Source organism: Microchirus variegatus (genome assembly GCF_963457635.1).
Source record: "Microchirus variegatus genome assembly, chromosome: 7".
Lineage (NCBI taxonomy): Eukaryota > Metazoa > Chordata > Actinopteri > Pleuronectiformes > Soleidae > Microchirus > Microchirus variegatus.
Window position 1 is genome coordinate 27,230,554 of NC_139808.1, and position 12,677 is coordinate 27,243,230.

Genomic DNA, 12,677 nt, shown 5'->3' on the forward strand with positions numbered 1-12,677 from the left:
CAAATATTCCATTTATTTCCACTTTGTTTTCTCTAACTCAGCCACGTCTCCGTCCATCCACGTGTGGGACGCCATGACCAAGCAAACGCTGTCAGTGCTGCGCTGTTTCCACGGTGGCGGCGTGTGTTCTGTCAGCTTCAGTGCCACGGGGAAACTGCTGCTGTCTGTCGGCCTGGACCCTGAACACACCGTCACCATCTGGAAATGGCAGGAAGGTAATAAAAAGGAGAAAATACGGGGATCAGAAAACCCGGACAGTTGTCATTTCACTTTGCTTTTGTGGGTCTCAGGTGCCAAAGTGGCCAGTCGCATCGGTCACACGCAGAGGATTTTTGTGGCTGAGTTCAGGCCGGACTCGGACACACACTTTGTGTCCGTGGGGATCAAACACGTACGTTTCTGGACGCTGGCCGGTCGAGCTCTGCTCAGCAAGAAGGGCGTGCTGAGCTCGATCGAGGACGCCCGCATGCAGACCATGCTGTCTGTGGCATTTGGAGCTGTAAGTCCCAATTACCATTGAGTCTATTATACTATTATGAGTATAGAGCTGAAACAATTCATGATCGATTCATTGGTTTGAAGCTTTTTTCATGATTAAAACAAGATTTCTGATCGTTTTAGCTTCTTAAATATGAATATTTCCTTCGTTTCTTTGCTCCGCTTAACAAAGAAATCATTAAAACTGACTCATTTTGGTTTGTGGACAAAACAAAGACGTTCAAGAACATCGTCATTTCCAGGTTTGACAAACACTGATCAGTGTTTTCTGACATTTTATGGACCAAACGATTCCTCGATTACGAAAATAATCCGTTGCAGCTCTATACAAGTATTCAAAATAATGACTGTTCTGCTTGAATGTGCTGTTTTTTTCTGTGCTGCTCTCTTAGGCCACTAGATTAGTGCAGATTTGTTTTCTTTTCAGAATAACTTGACATTTACAGGTACCATAAGTGGGGATGTGTGTGTGTGGAAGGAACACATTCTAGTCAGAATAGTGGCCAAAGCTCACACGGGCCCAGTGTTCACCATGTACACCACACTGAGAGACGGCCTCATCGTCACCGGCGGCAAAGAAAGACCGTGAGTGTTGTTTCCGTTTGGCTGGTACACACGAGCGCACATCAGTTAGCACGTCTCATTATTTATGTTATACTACCGTTCAAAAGTTTTGGCTCGCCTATACACATTTTTCTTGTTTTTTCCATTAAAAGTCACACTTTTATTCATCAAAAGAGTTGCAAAATGAATAGTATCATAATTCTGAGATGAAACAAAAAGTCAGATGAGATTTAGCCATAATTCTGAGATTAAAGACTTAATCTTAATAGGAAATTAAAGTCCTACTTCTGAGATTTATTTCTGAAATTTAACTCACTATTCTGAGAAAAAAGGTCCTAATTCTGAGATTAGTCATAATTCTGAGAATGAAGTCATTATTCCGAAAAAAGTTATAATTCTGAGATTAAAGAAAAAATCTGATGAGCTTTCAGTCATAATTCTGAGATTACAGACTGATTTCTTAGATTAAAATCATAATTCTGAGAAAAAAGTCATCATTCTGAGATTAGAGAAAAAAAATCAGATGAGCTTTAAATCATAATTCTGAGATTAAAGACTGTTTGTTTTTTTTTTTAGATTAAAGTCATAATTCTGAGATTAAAGTAAAATTCAGATGAGTCCAAAAAAGAAAACCGCATGAATTCTGATTTTTAGAATTCCTAATTCCCAGAATTAAACCTCTCTTATTACAATAATCTGTGAATGTGTGAAACCAGGGAAAATATAGTCAAGACATTGACAAGATTAGAAATAATGATTTTTATTCAAAATAACACTGTTTTCAGCTGTGCTACGATCATTGCACAAGGGTTTTCAAGGGTTTTCTAATCATCCAATAGCCTTCTAACGCCATTAGCAAACACAATGTACCATTAGAACACTGGAAATGGGCCTCTATACACATATGTACATATTCCATTAAAAACCAGACGTTTGCAGCTAGAATAGTCGTTTACCACATTTACAACGTATAGAGTGTATTTCTGATTCATTTAATGTTATATTCATTGAAAAAAAGTGCTTTTCCTTGAAAAATATAAGGACAACGTGACCCCAAACTTTTGAACGCTAGTGTACATGGTTATCGTGTAATCGTCTCCTTATCTAAATGATTGTGTGTTTTCACATGACCTAAATCTAGATGTCTTTCCTCTGCAGGTCAAAGGAGGGTGGCGCTCTAAAGCTCTGGGACCAGGAGCTGAAGCGCTGCAGGGCCTTCCGCTTAGAAACTGGACAGATCATAGACTGCGTGCGCTCAGTTTGCAGAGGGAAGGTACGTCACAGATCAGAACAGGCGCTCCACTGTCATCTGTTGTTGATGTTGATGTTGACATGTATTTCCCTGCTATGCTGCGTCAAGGGTAAAATCCTTGTGGGCACCAGGAACGCCGAGATCATTGAAGTCGGGGAGAAGAACGCAGCGTGCAACATCTTGGTGAACGGACACATGGACGGACCGATCTGGGGCCTGGGCACGCACCCGTCCAGAGACGTGTTTCTGTCTGCTGCAGAGGACGGCACTGTTCGCCTGTGGGACATCCCAGAGAAGGTCCAACTGAATCTGAACACTTTTTAATAAAGATGTGCTGTTCATAACAATTAATGTTTGTATCATGTCTTGTTGTCTTTTGTTGGGGGAAACAGAAGATGCTCAATAAAGTGAACCTGGGCCACGCGGCACACACCATCAGCTACAGCCCAGAGGGAGACATGGTGGCCATCGGCATGAAAAACGGCGAGTTTATTATCCTGCTCGTCGCCTCGCTCAAAATCTGGGGCAAGAAAAGGGACCGACGCTCCCCGATCCAGGACATCAGGTACTGAGAGTGCAGTGAGAGTTTGGATACATGTGAACTACCAAAGGCTTTGAAATGAGAATTCAGACTCTCATGGTTGACGTCACGAATTGGTCGCCACTTGATTTAAACGACATGATCGCTCTGATTTGTCCGTCAAACGATAGATACCAGATAGATCGTTCGATAGATAGATAGATAGATAGATAGATAGATAGATAGATAGATCGATAGATAGACAGACAGACAGACAGACAGACAGACAGACAGACAGACAGACAGACAGACAGACAGACAGACAGATAGACAGATAGATAGATAGATAGATAGACAGATTGTTTGATAGATAGATAGATAGATAGATAGATAGATAGATAGATAGATAGATAGATAGATAGATAGACAACCAGACAGACAGACAGACAGACAGACAGACAGACAGACAGACAGACAGACAGACAGATAGATAGATAGATAGATAGTTAGATAGATAGATAGATCGTTTGATAGATAGATAGATAGATAGATAGATAGATAGATAGATAGATAGATAGATAGATAGATAGATAGATAGATAGATAGATAGATAGATCGTTTGATAGATAGATCGTTTGATAGATAGATCGATAGATAGATCGATAGATAGATAGATAGATAGATAGATAGATAGATAGATAGATAGATAGATAGATAGATAGATAGATAGATAGATAGATAGATAGATAGATTGTTTGATAGATAGATAGATAGATAGATAGATAGATATAGAGAAAAATAGAAAGCAAACTCCCTTGGTATGTAAGTCTGCGTGTGTCCGTTTCAGGTTCAGTCCAAATTCCCGTTACCTGGCCGTCGGCTCTGCGGAGAACGCGGTCGACTTCTACGACCTGACGATCGGCCCACAGCTGAACCGCATCAACAGCTGCAGGGACATCCCCAGTTTTGTGATGCAGATGGACTTTTCTGCCGACAGCAGTTACATCCAGGTATGGAAAAGGAAAACTTTAGAGGCCTCATTCGCCTCTCAGCTCCCCCCTCCCTGCTCACTGACCTCTCATGTCTTTGAACCACAGATATCCACAGGTGCTTATAAACGACTGGTGTACGAGGTTCCGTCTGGGAAACCGGTCACAGAGCAGACTCACGTCGACAGGATCACGTGGGCCACATGGACGAGGTGAGCGGGTTCAGACTGATGACCATACCTGGTACATGTGTCATTTCTAAATGTCATTTCTCTTTCTTTGTGAATCCAGTGTCCTTGGAGACGAGGTGGTGGGGATCTGGTCACGTAACACTGACAAAGCAGACGTCACCTGTGCCTGTGTGTCACACTCAGGCCTGAATATTGTCACAGGGGACGACTTTGGAATGGTGAAGCTGTTTGACTTTCCATGTCCAGATAAGTTTGTACGTATGATTTAACATTTTAACATTATTATTATTATATTAATATTACAATTTTTCCCAGTATCTGTTCTCAGTCATCCAGGTCATAGCCATCTTCTGTGGTTATCTATTTAAATATTTTTTATTGGTATGGAAGATTGTTACAACTTTTTTGACCTTGGTCCCAGGTGTAGAATTGAAGCGCCCCCAGTGGTCGTATTAAAAAAGGCACTAACAGCAATTTGTGTCGATATATGATATCGAGTCATTGTTTGGTCCATGAAATGTCAGAAAATGTGGAAAAATATTGATCAGTGTTTGTCAAATCTGGAAATGAACATGTTCTCAAATTTCTTGTTGAAAAATGAAGCTGAAAAATGACAGAAACTAGAACATATTCACATTTAAGAAGCTGAAAAATCAAATAAAGTAGAAAATATTCACATTTAAGAAGCTGAAAAATGTCAGAAACTGGAAAATATTCACATTTAAGAAGCTGAAAAATGACAGAAAGTAGAAATTATTCACATTTAAGAAGCTGAACAATCACAGAAACTACAAAATATTCACATTTAAGAAGCTGAAAAATCAAAGAAACAGGAAAATATTCACATGTCACAAATATCCCGGGTAAAGACATGGATGTGATCTCTTTCAGGCCAAACACAAGCGCTTTCTGGGCCATTCTGCTCACCTGACAAACGTACGCTTCACAAACGGAGACCACTTTGTCGTCAGTGCAGGAGGAGACGACAGAAGGTACGAGGTTCCACGTTCAAAACTTTTATGCTGAGATTAAATATTAAATCTCTTCTTTTTTTTTTACATTTTCCTGTGCAGCCTCTTTGTGTGGCGGTGTGTCCACGCTCCTCACTGAGACTCGGAAACGTCAGGGTTCCTCCCAGCATGGCTCCTCCTCCAGAGAAAAGAAAAAAAATCGAAGGAAAACAACAGACGTTGGCAGCTTGTAAATGAACACAGATATAATGGAAATCACTGCCTCAAAACTAGGTGCATGCATAATATGTGCAAGGCTCATGTTAACACTCAAACACAGCATGTGCATATCATTTTTTAAATGTATTTATTTAAATGACAGAATCTGTGTTCAGTTTATGCCATTTTTTGTAGCAAACTAAATTAGCCTTAATCTGTGTGTGTTCAGCTAAATGAGTTCTTTTTATATTTTGTTTTTGATCATTCATTCATTCATTCTTTTGTTTTTTTTGTTTTTTTACTGGTAATTCCAAATCCTGTGGCCTTCCTCCTGAATGTAACATCCACCGTTATGTTCTGGATGTCAGCATGCCAAAGCATACTATGCACTGTACACCTGACCTGGTCACTGTGTTACCCTGACGGTTCATTTTACGGTTTTACGTGGCTGTGTTTAGACCTCAGAACTCCCCTCAGCGTCAGTGTTCTCTCTCTCTCTCCGTGACGTGTTCATACTCTCGTGTGAAGATCCGTTCGTGCATGGCTTATTTACTGGAAGACAATCTTAATTCCTCAGAAAAACAAAAGAAAACACTTGTACATTGAGGTTTTAATACACTGTTATTGCGATGTGTGCTGCTACTAAACGACGTATTAAAGTCACACACAGAGAGTGTGACTTTTCAACTGTGAGTTAATGTTGTGCGTAAAAACGAGATATATTGCTATAAATGGAATGTTTTATCAAGAGAAAATACGACAAGAAAAGTGCTCCCTGTATTAAGACTAACTACGGAAAAAAAAACGTTGCTGCAAATTTTGATTTACATTACTCCAGTGTAAATATCATTTGTAGATATTCTTTTTTGTATATTTTTTGTGAGATGTTTCTTAAATTTAATAAAAAAGGCAACCATGGACGTCGGATTTTGAGTTTAGAAAAGGTGCAGAGTAAGAATTCATTGAATACAAAACACAGTTCACGTCGTTTTATTTGAATTGAAAGAAATATAATGCAGTTTTTTATCCTTTATATTCACATATACTATATGACTTATAGACATATTTTACATACAAAAGCAATGCCTTTGTTTGACATGAACAATCAGCAACATTTGATCCACTTTCAAGGTATTTCATGCTCAAAAAGAAGCAAAAGATTATTCGCCAGATTTGCTGTTTACACATGATGCAGCAGTTAATGACAAACAGATAATAACCAGAGTAACAATATATTAGTAACACATGATTTAGTGTCATGTAATAGCACTGAAATACATTATATCGAATAATTTTATTGTCTGCGAGAAATGTGTTGATTTATCCATATACATCAGCGATTTTTTAAATAACATTAACGGAACAAAACAGCAAAGCAGGGTCACAATTTGACGGAGAACGAGCTGCCACAGGAGCAGCCGTGATCGGCCTGAGGATTCTTGAGAACCAGGAAAGCGGATCGGATCAGATCCTGGCTGAAGTCCACTGTGGCTCCTTTCACAAACTCCAGGCTGTCCTGGTCCACGATAATCCCCACTCCTCTGTGCTCAAACACCCTGGGGGTACAGGAGGAGACACAAACACGTGATTGGGTTTTCAGGCAAGAAACAATGTGGCCACTGGGAAATTATTGTATTGAAGTGTGGATTAATGGTAGATTACCTGTCGTCATCATTCTTGTTACTGTCAACAGAAAACTTGTACTGGAAGCCTGAGCAGCCTCCTCCCTCCACATGGATTCTCAAATACTCGCCTTTCTCCATGATCTCTCCTAATCTCTGCATTAAAGGAAGGGGCACATGAGCAGGACTATTAATCGAAATATTTTAGATTATGTGCTTGAAACTCATCAGATTAGGATGATAGTTGTTGTTTAGAGAAGAAGACGATTACTGTGATCAGCACTTTGCAGACAAGAGTGTACAGGAATAGAACAACAATAGACCCATGAGTACGTGCAGACCTTCACACATGACTCGGTCAGGTGAACTTTATCTTCAGATGCACCCGACACCGCCGACACCTCCTGGGCTGAGGCGGAACTGAAGCGCTGGATCGCCGCTGCGGGGTTCCTGGGTAGCCGTTGAAACTGCTGACTCACGCGGAGGTTGTTCAGAAGAGCAGATGACCTGGAGATCATTTGTCAAGTGTTAAATCTGACTTGTGAAACGTCACTTGCCCTGCAGCGTTAGCTTGTTACTTAGCATTAGCACTGACGCTATAGCTCGCCAGCTGTCAAACAATTCAACACAAAGACATTGTTCTAAGTAGAACAATGTTAACACTGCGATCAAAATCCTCGTCATACATTAAATGTATACGCTACCTTGCAAAGTTCAGCATTCTTGATTTTGAAGCAATTATCGTAGCCCCTCTCACGAGTGACATGTTCATAACAAACGTAGTTAGCTCCACCCCCTTCGCTCTTGTTGGCTAAAATTATTGGTCTATGGAAATAAAAACGCCCCCTAGAAAATACGGTGATTTGATTTGTTACGTTGCCTGTCTGTCATATATATTGTGGCCTTTGATTGGATTTCACCGTCACTTTGGACATCGTGATGTGTGCACATTTATTTTGCCTGCCAGGCGCAACTCTCCTAAGCTTAAATCGGACAAAACAGTCCTACTGATGAAATACACCAATTACATAATAAAAATTAACGGTAATTTGTCACACTTTTGAAAAATAGTGCAAGAGAGTGTTGTTTAATAACGTTGTGGGTCTTTCTTGACAGGCACATTTTTGGGCACACCAACAGTATAAATAGGCGTTACCCAATCTCGCGTGATACAGCGACGTCAAAAGTGGCAGGTTCGGCTGGGTTGAAGGCAGATAACAGCTCATAAAAGGTACAGTTTGTTACTTTAGAATTCCTTATACATACATACGTTTGTTTGTACTTAATTTGGTAACTCATTGTGTTTTAGCCTTAATACCAGTTTGTTTTTATGTTTTTTTGTTTTCTATGTGTTTAGCTTTATAGTTAGCTTTCTAGTTGCCTCCACCCTCGACAGACGTAGGGAAACAAAACACGGCGTCATATGACTGAGTTGTGTTCATTGTTCAGACTCTCCGACGACTTTAAAAGTTGACTCATCTACTTTTTAGGATCGCACTGAAAGAGAACAACATGGATTTCCGGTCTCAAGTCATCGTTTGCCTCTGCTTGATTGGTTTCACCTGTGCGGTGCCTGTGAAATTCATTGACTGTGGTGAGTTTTTCGACGTGAAAGCCCTGTATTCTTCTCATAAAATGTACTCTTTAATGTTTTGTTTCTTTAAAAGTCCAAATATGCTTTACCTAAATTAAATTAACCATAAACTGAAATCCATACATTGGATTGTCTATTTTTCATGTAACCAGGGTAACTACTAAATACAGACTTGGTGTTTACTATTGGTTGCAGTTATGTATTTTTGAGTTAATGCATTTCTTTTTTCTTTTCTGTTAATTTAAGGATCATCTTCTGGCAAAGTAGCCATTGTGGACATTAGCCCATGTCCCCATCAGCCATGCCAGCTTCGCAAAGGACAGTCCTACAGTGTTAATGTGACATTCAACAGCGGTGAGTGGACTGTGTCCTCTTTATAAACGTCTCCCTTCAGTTCAAACATGATAAACATCACTTCCCATTTCTTTTTCCCCTCGTAACTTTTGACATCATCTTTTAATCCAGCTGTGGAGAGCCAGACCAGTGCCGCAGTGGTTCACGGTGTTATCGCAGGAATTCCCGTCCCCTTCCCCATTCCTGTGGAAGATGGCTGCAAGTCTGGAATCCAGTGTCCCATCCAGAAGCAGCAGAGCTATCACTACCTGAACTCTCTCCCTGTCAAGTCAGAGTATCCATCAGTAAGTACTACGTAACTGTAACTATTGCTATGCAAATTTCCGATTGCTTCACCCATTGCATTAGGTTAACTTGTTTTTGTGCATCTGGATGAAACATTTTAATGGAGCATTTGATCTATACTCGTGCTCTTAAATGTGAAATGTTTTGTTTTTCACTTCCCCTGTTTATTTTTGAAACACTTCCTCTTTGTCTTTGCAGATTAAGCTGGTTGTGGAGTGGGAACTGAGAGACGACAAAAAACAAGACTTGTTCTGCATCAGGTTCCCTGTTCAGATTGTATCTTAACTAATACCTCCAATATTAATTAGTTTTCTTTTTCACCTTTTTGAGCAAAAAAACAAAAGACTTAATGACTCAAGATCTCCTTTTATTCACGAATCAAACTGATTTTTAAGAAGCATTTCTTCTACTTACAATGCACACTGAAAATCCTGCTAAAGCAATGATTTGATAATTGAGTTATGATAGTAGAATTGCTTACATTTCAGTCATTCCACTGTTATGTAAATAACTTGCTGGCTGCTGTGTAGTCAAAAGGTGAATGCTGTAACTTTTTTCTAAAAATGTTGTAATATCTGACCTTGTGCCACCTAATAAAAATAATGATAATCTAATGCGTAACCAGTTTAGCCACTGAGCACAATTGTTTTGCAGTGTCCTATTGTAGTAGCATGGGCAGAAATTGAGCCGTTTTGTTTGATCATATTGTCATGGGGATGCTTGGGCAAACTGATGACTAAAATGTCAATAATAGCTTCTGAGGTGGTGAGAGTTTACTGGAGCAAACGACTGCTGATCACATGTCTGAGGAATATTGGTGACTATAAAGGGGCCATGTTTGATTTCTAAAAGACTGAAGTAGGATCATAAGCAGGCCACATTTTATTATTTTGAAGCCAATAAACCAAGGGTGTGTTTGAGGCAAAGACCACAACAACATACTTAAAAACTTCCACAAGGGTAGCTTTTAATTTTACAGCAAATGTTTGAAATGTAAGCTTCAGCTTTAAAAATAATCAGAACTTTGAAAACAGGTTGACGGTTTGACCTACTTATGTGAACGACAACCCCACAAAAAAACCCATCTCCTGACAGAAGTATTTCTTATCCCAAAAGTGACTCATTAAGGCAGTGTGTGAGTAACACGGAATACAGCTTTGGCTCTTTCACTGAGACCCCTGAAATGAGAAGTAGCTGAGTGTATTATGATCAGACACCAGGTCACGGCTTCAGTGCAAGAAGGGTATAGAAGGGGAAAATGTAGCTGCTGCTTCCTCTGATTTTTGAGTATAAATGGCATGCACAGTTCCAAATCTGTAACACATGGAAGCTGCAAGATCTTTCCACAGTTTTAAGTCAACAACACGATGTAACCATACAGTCGTATCAAACAGTCATTCAACTGAACAAAGCAACACTGATCGAGCAGGGTGCTCGCTATTGTTGAGGAAACTAGGCAGGCGAGCGTCGCATAATATTTGACTGGACTTGGTTATTGGCTCGTATCCGAATACACACCCACAGCTTCAGCCCATTTGACAACTTTTACCCAAAGGTCGTCTTTTCCGGTGAATAAAATAAGTAATTTTCCAAAAAAAAAAGCAAGATTATGGTTGCTTTGGTTTTATCGTCCATTTTGCTTCAGCCTCTCCAGTCGCTGCAGCAAAGCGTTCCCGAAGGCTTCTCTGTAACCCGGACTGAGCGTGTCCAAAAGCGAGTAAACTGTCTCGTGATACTGGTTGTTCAAATCCTCGTCCACTTGATTGAAGGCATAGCCCACCACCTGTTTGGGTAAAAGTGACAGCTTCATTGTAAAACCTTGCATAACTCGGGGGTATTTAAAGTGCATATATTTAACAAGAATCCACTGTGCCGTGGCTCCTACCCTCAGTCCTGCCTCGGTGAGCTCCAGACAGTATCGGTTCCGCTCTCTTGTTTCCACATTTATATAAGCCACATCCGACGCACTGGTCAGACTCTGTGACACATGCATTTCATTGACCGCAAACAGCACGTCTTTGACGACCGCTTCGGCCTCCAGTCTCATGTCTTTGACGTCACCGAGCTCAACGCTGTCGTCGTCAAACGAAGAGACGATGGACTCCTCAGGCTGGCAGTCTATCTCCATCCCCTGTAATGGAACAGAACATAAGACGACATACTCGTAGTACTCATGTCTAAATGATATTGATTTCTTCTGAAGGGGGTGCTTGAAAGGCAAGCAAAGTAAACACACACATCAAAGGCAACAGAAGAACTTTGTGTTCCAAAGTGAGTTCTCTGGGGGAAAGTTCTAGTTGAATTCGGATTGTGAAAGGCAAAGCAACCTGGGACTCAACATGTCTGGAAGCGAGTAACTAGTCTCAAGTTACTGGTTACTCAAATCTCGTCCTCCTGATCAAAGAATGACCCATCACCTCTTTGCTTAAAAGTGAGAGCCAACTACTTATTTTCCTCTTTTAATTGATATTTTAATGTCTAAATTGTTCTGCTAATTTATCTATTTTATCATCAGAAATGTATGGAGAGGGCAGATTAAAGGCAACAACATGAATACTCATGACTGGATGCAATGGAATTTAATGTTTATTGCAGAAAATGTCAATCATATTGACTAGTTTCATTCTAATTCCCACAGATAATCAACAATCTCATTAAACACAGTTGTTGATTTCCCTGATGTGACCCCCCTACATGTATTTTTCAGCCAATTTCAACAATTCATATTGTCAAAATGCTTGATTGATTGATTTCAGGACATTCTTGCGAGTATTTTTATACTTTTAACATATTTCCTGCAACTTGTATCCCTCATAGGAAATAAATGGAGAGAGCAAATCAAAGGTAGACAAGGAACACGCACACACACTTTGAGAAGACAGGATTTACAACTGCATTTTCTTTGAGGGAATGCACAATTTACATTTAGGGAAAGTAAGTTTAGCCAAAGTAAACAAGCATGCAAGCTAAAACCGCTAATGCTGCATCATCGTGGTGGTGGTTACTAGCTTTACAGGTCGTCACTGAGTCAATTTGAGTTGTTATACATCTGCTAAATCACATTTATTCATGTTTACAGTCTGTCGCTAACGTAGACGGTAAATATCTGCCGTTTGTCGTAAAACTGAGAGAATTGACAGCGGTGTCGCTTAACTGCAGTGGCGTAGCAATTAGCCACACCGCAGGCCCCAGGCTTGTTTATAACATTTTGTTTGTATGTAAGGATAAATGTGACATTTAATTAAACGTTTCAATCGCGCTCGATTTGAGTGTGATATCAAAAGCCCTTTCTAACCAAACTGCGTTGATTTTGCTCACCTCCTCTGCTGCTTGTGTTCTTCCGGATTGTAGAAGCTTCCAGCCCACTCTGGGTTGTGGGGGCAAGGATCAGCCAAATGGGCGACACCCCGCGTTAGATAATTGTTAACGCTATGGTTTTTACTGCCATAAAAATCACACCACAATCATCAAACTACCTGCTCGTTGTTTCTTGCTCGTCTGCTTCAGTCGAAACAGAACCGCCTTTGAACAAATAAACAAAGACAAAGTGTGCGCAGTGTCACTCACAGGCCGCCGTATCATGACGTCATTGGCCAATCCTTTCCGGGAGTGCGCGTATGCTTGGTCTGTGCGGAGTCA

General features: G+C 40.3%; 4 protein-coding genes across 4 annotated transcripts in view; 2 read left to right on the forward strand and 2 right to left on the reverse strand.

Annotated features, from left to right (window-relative positions):
• Positions 1–5,124, forward strand: part of eml5 (EMAP like 5) — a gene marked incomplete at both ends in the record, with an annotated part of 39,405 nt that extends 34,281 nt beyond the window's left edge. The window contains 11 exons of the mRNA XM_083892433.1: positions 42–215; positions 291–499; positions 926–1,083; positions 2,221–2,335; positions 2,423–2,611; positions 2,707–2,879; positions 3,682–3,844; positions 3,932–4,035; positions 4,115–4,268; positions 4,906–5,006; positions 5,088–5,124. Coding sequence (XP_083748559.1) covers positions 42–215; positions 291–499; positions 926–1,083; positions 2,221–2,335; positions 2,423–2,611; positions 2,707–2,879; positions 3,682–3,844; positions 3,932–4,035; positions 4,115–4,268; positions 4,906–5,006; positions 5,088–5,124 — 1,577 coding nt within the window. The remainder of the gene's footprint in view (positions 1–41; positions 216–290; positions 500–925; positions 1,084–2,220; positions 2,336–2,422; positions 2,612–2,706; positions 2,880–3,681; positions 3,845–3,931; positions 4,036–4,114; positions 4,269–4,905; positions 5,007–5,087) is intronic.
• A 1,055-nt stretch (positions 5,125–6,179) lies between these two features.
• On the reverse strand, positions 6,180–7,599 carry isca2 (iron-sulfur cluster assembly 2). Its single transcript, XM_083892963.1, has 4 exons — positions 7,510–7,599; positions 7,147–7,312; positions 6,846–6,961; positions 6,180–6,739 (listed from the first exon to the last, which is right to left on the reverse strand). The coding sequence occupies exons 1-4, from the start codon at positions 7,575–7,577 to the stop codon at positions 6,565–6,567; spliced, it is 525 nt and encodes a 174-aa protein (XP_083749089.1). The 5' UTR covers positions 7,578–7,599; the 3' UTR covers positions 6,180–6,564.
• A 351-nt stretch (positions 7,600–7,950) lies between these two features.
• LOC310929644 (NPC intracellular cholesterol transporter 2-like) lies at positions 7,951–9,675 on the forward strand. The gene is made up of 5 exons (XM_083892461.1): positions 7,951–8,036; positions 8,296–8,399; positions 8,646–8,753; positions 8,865–9,037; positions 9,237–9,675. The coding sequence occupies exons 2-5, from the start codon at positions 8,318–8,320 to the stop codon at positions 9,321–9,323; spliced, it is 450 nt and encodes a 149-aa protein (XP_083748587.1). The 5' UTR covers positions 7,951–8,036; positions 8,296–8,317; the 3' UTR covers positions 9,324–9,675.
• A 139-nt stretch (positions 9,676–9,814) lies between these two features.
• On the reverse strand, positions 9,815–12,505 carry gskip (gsk3b interacting protein). Its single transcript, XM_083892462.1, has 3 exons — positions 12,357–12,505; positions 10,924–11,169; positions 9,815–10,821 (listed from the first exon to the last, which is right to left on the reverse strand). The coding sequence occupies exons 2-3, from the start codon at positions 11,164–11,166 to the stop codon at positions 10,663–10,665; spliced, it is 402 nt and encodes a 133-aa protein (XP_083748588.1). The 5' UTR covers positions 11,167–11,169; positions 12,357–12,505; the 3' UTR covers positions 9,815–10,662.
• Positions 12,506–12,677: the final 172 nt, after the last annotated feature.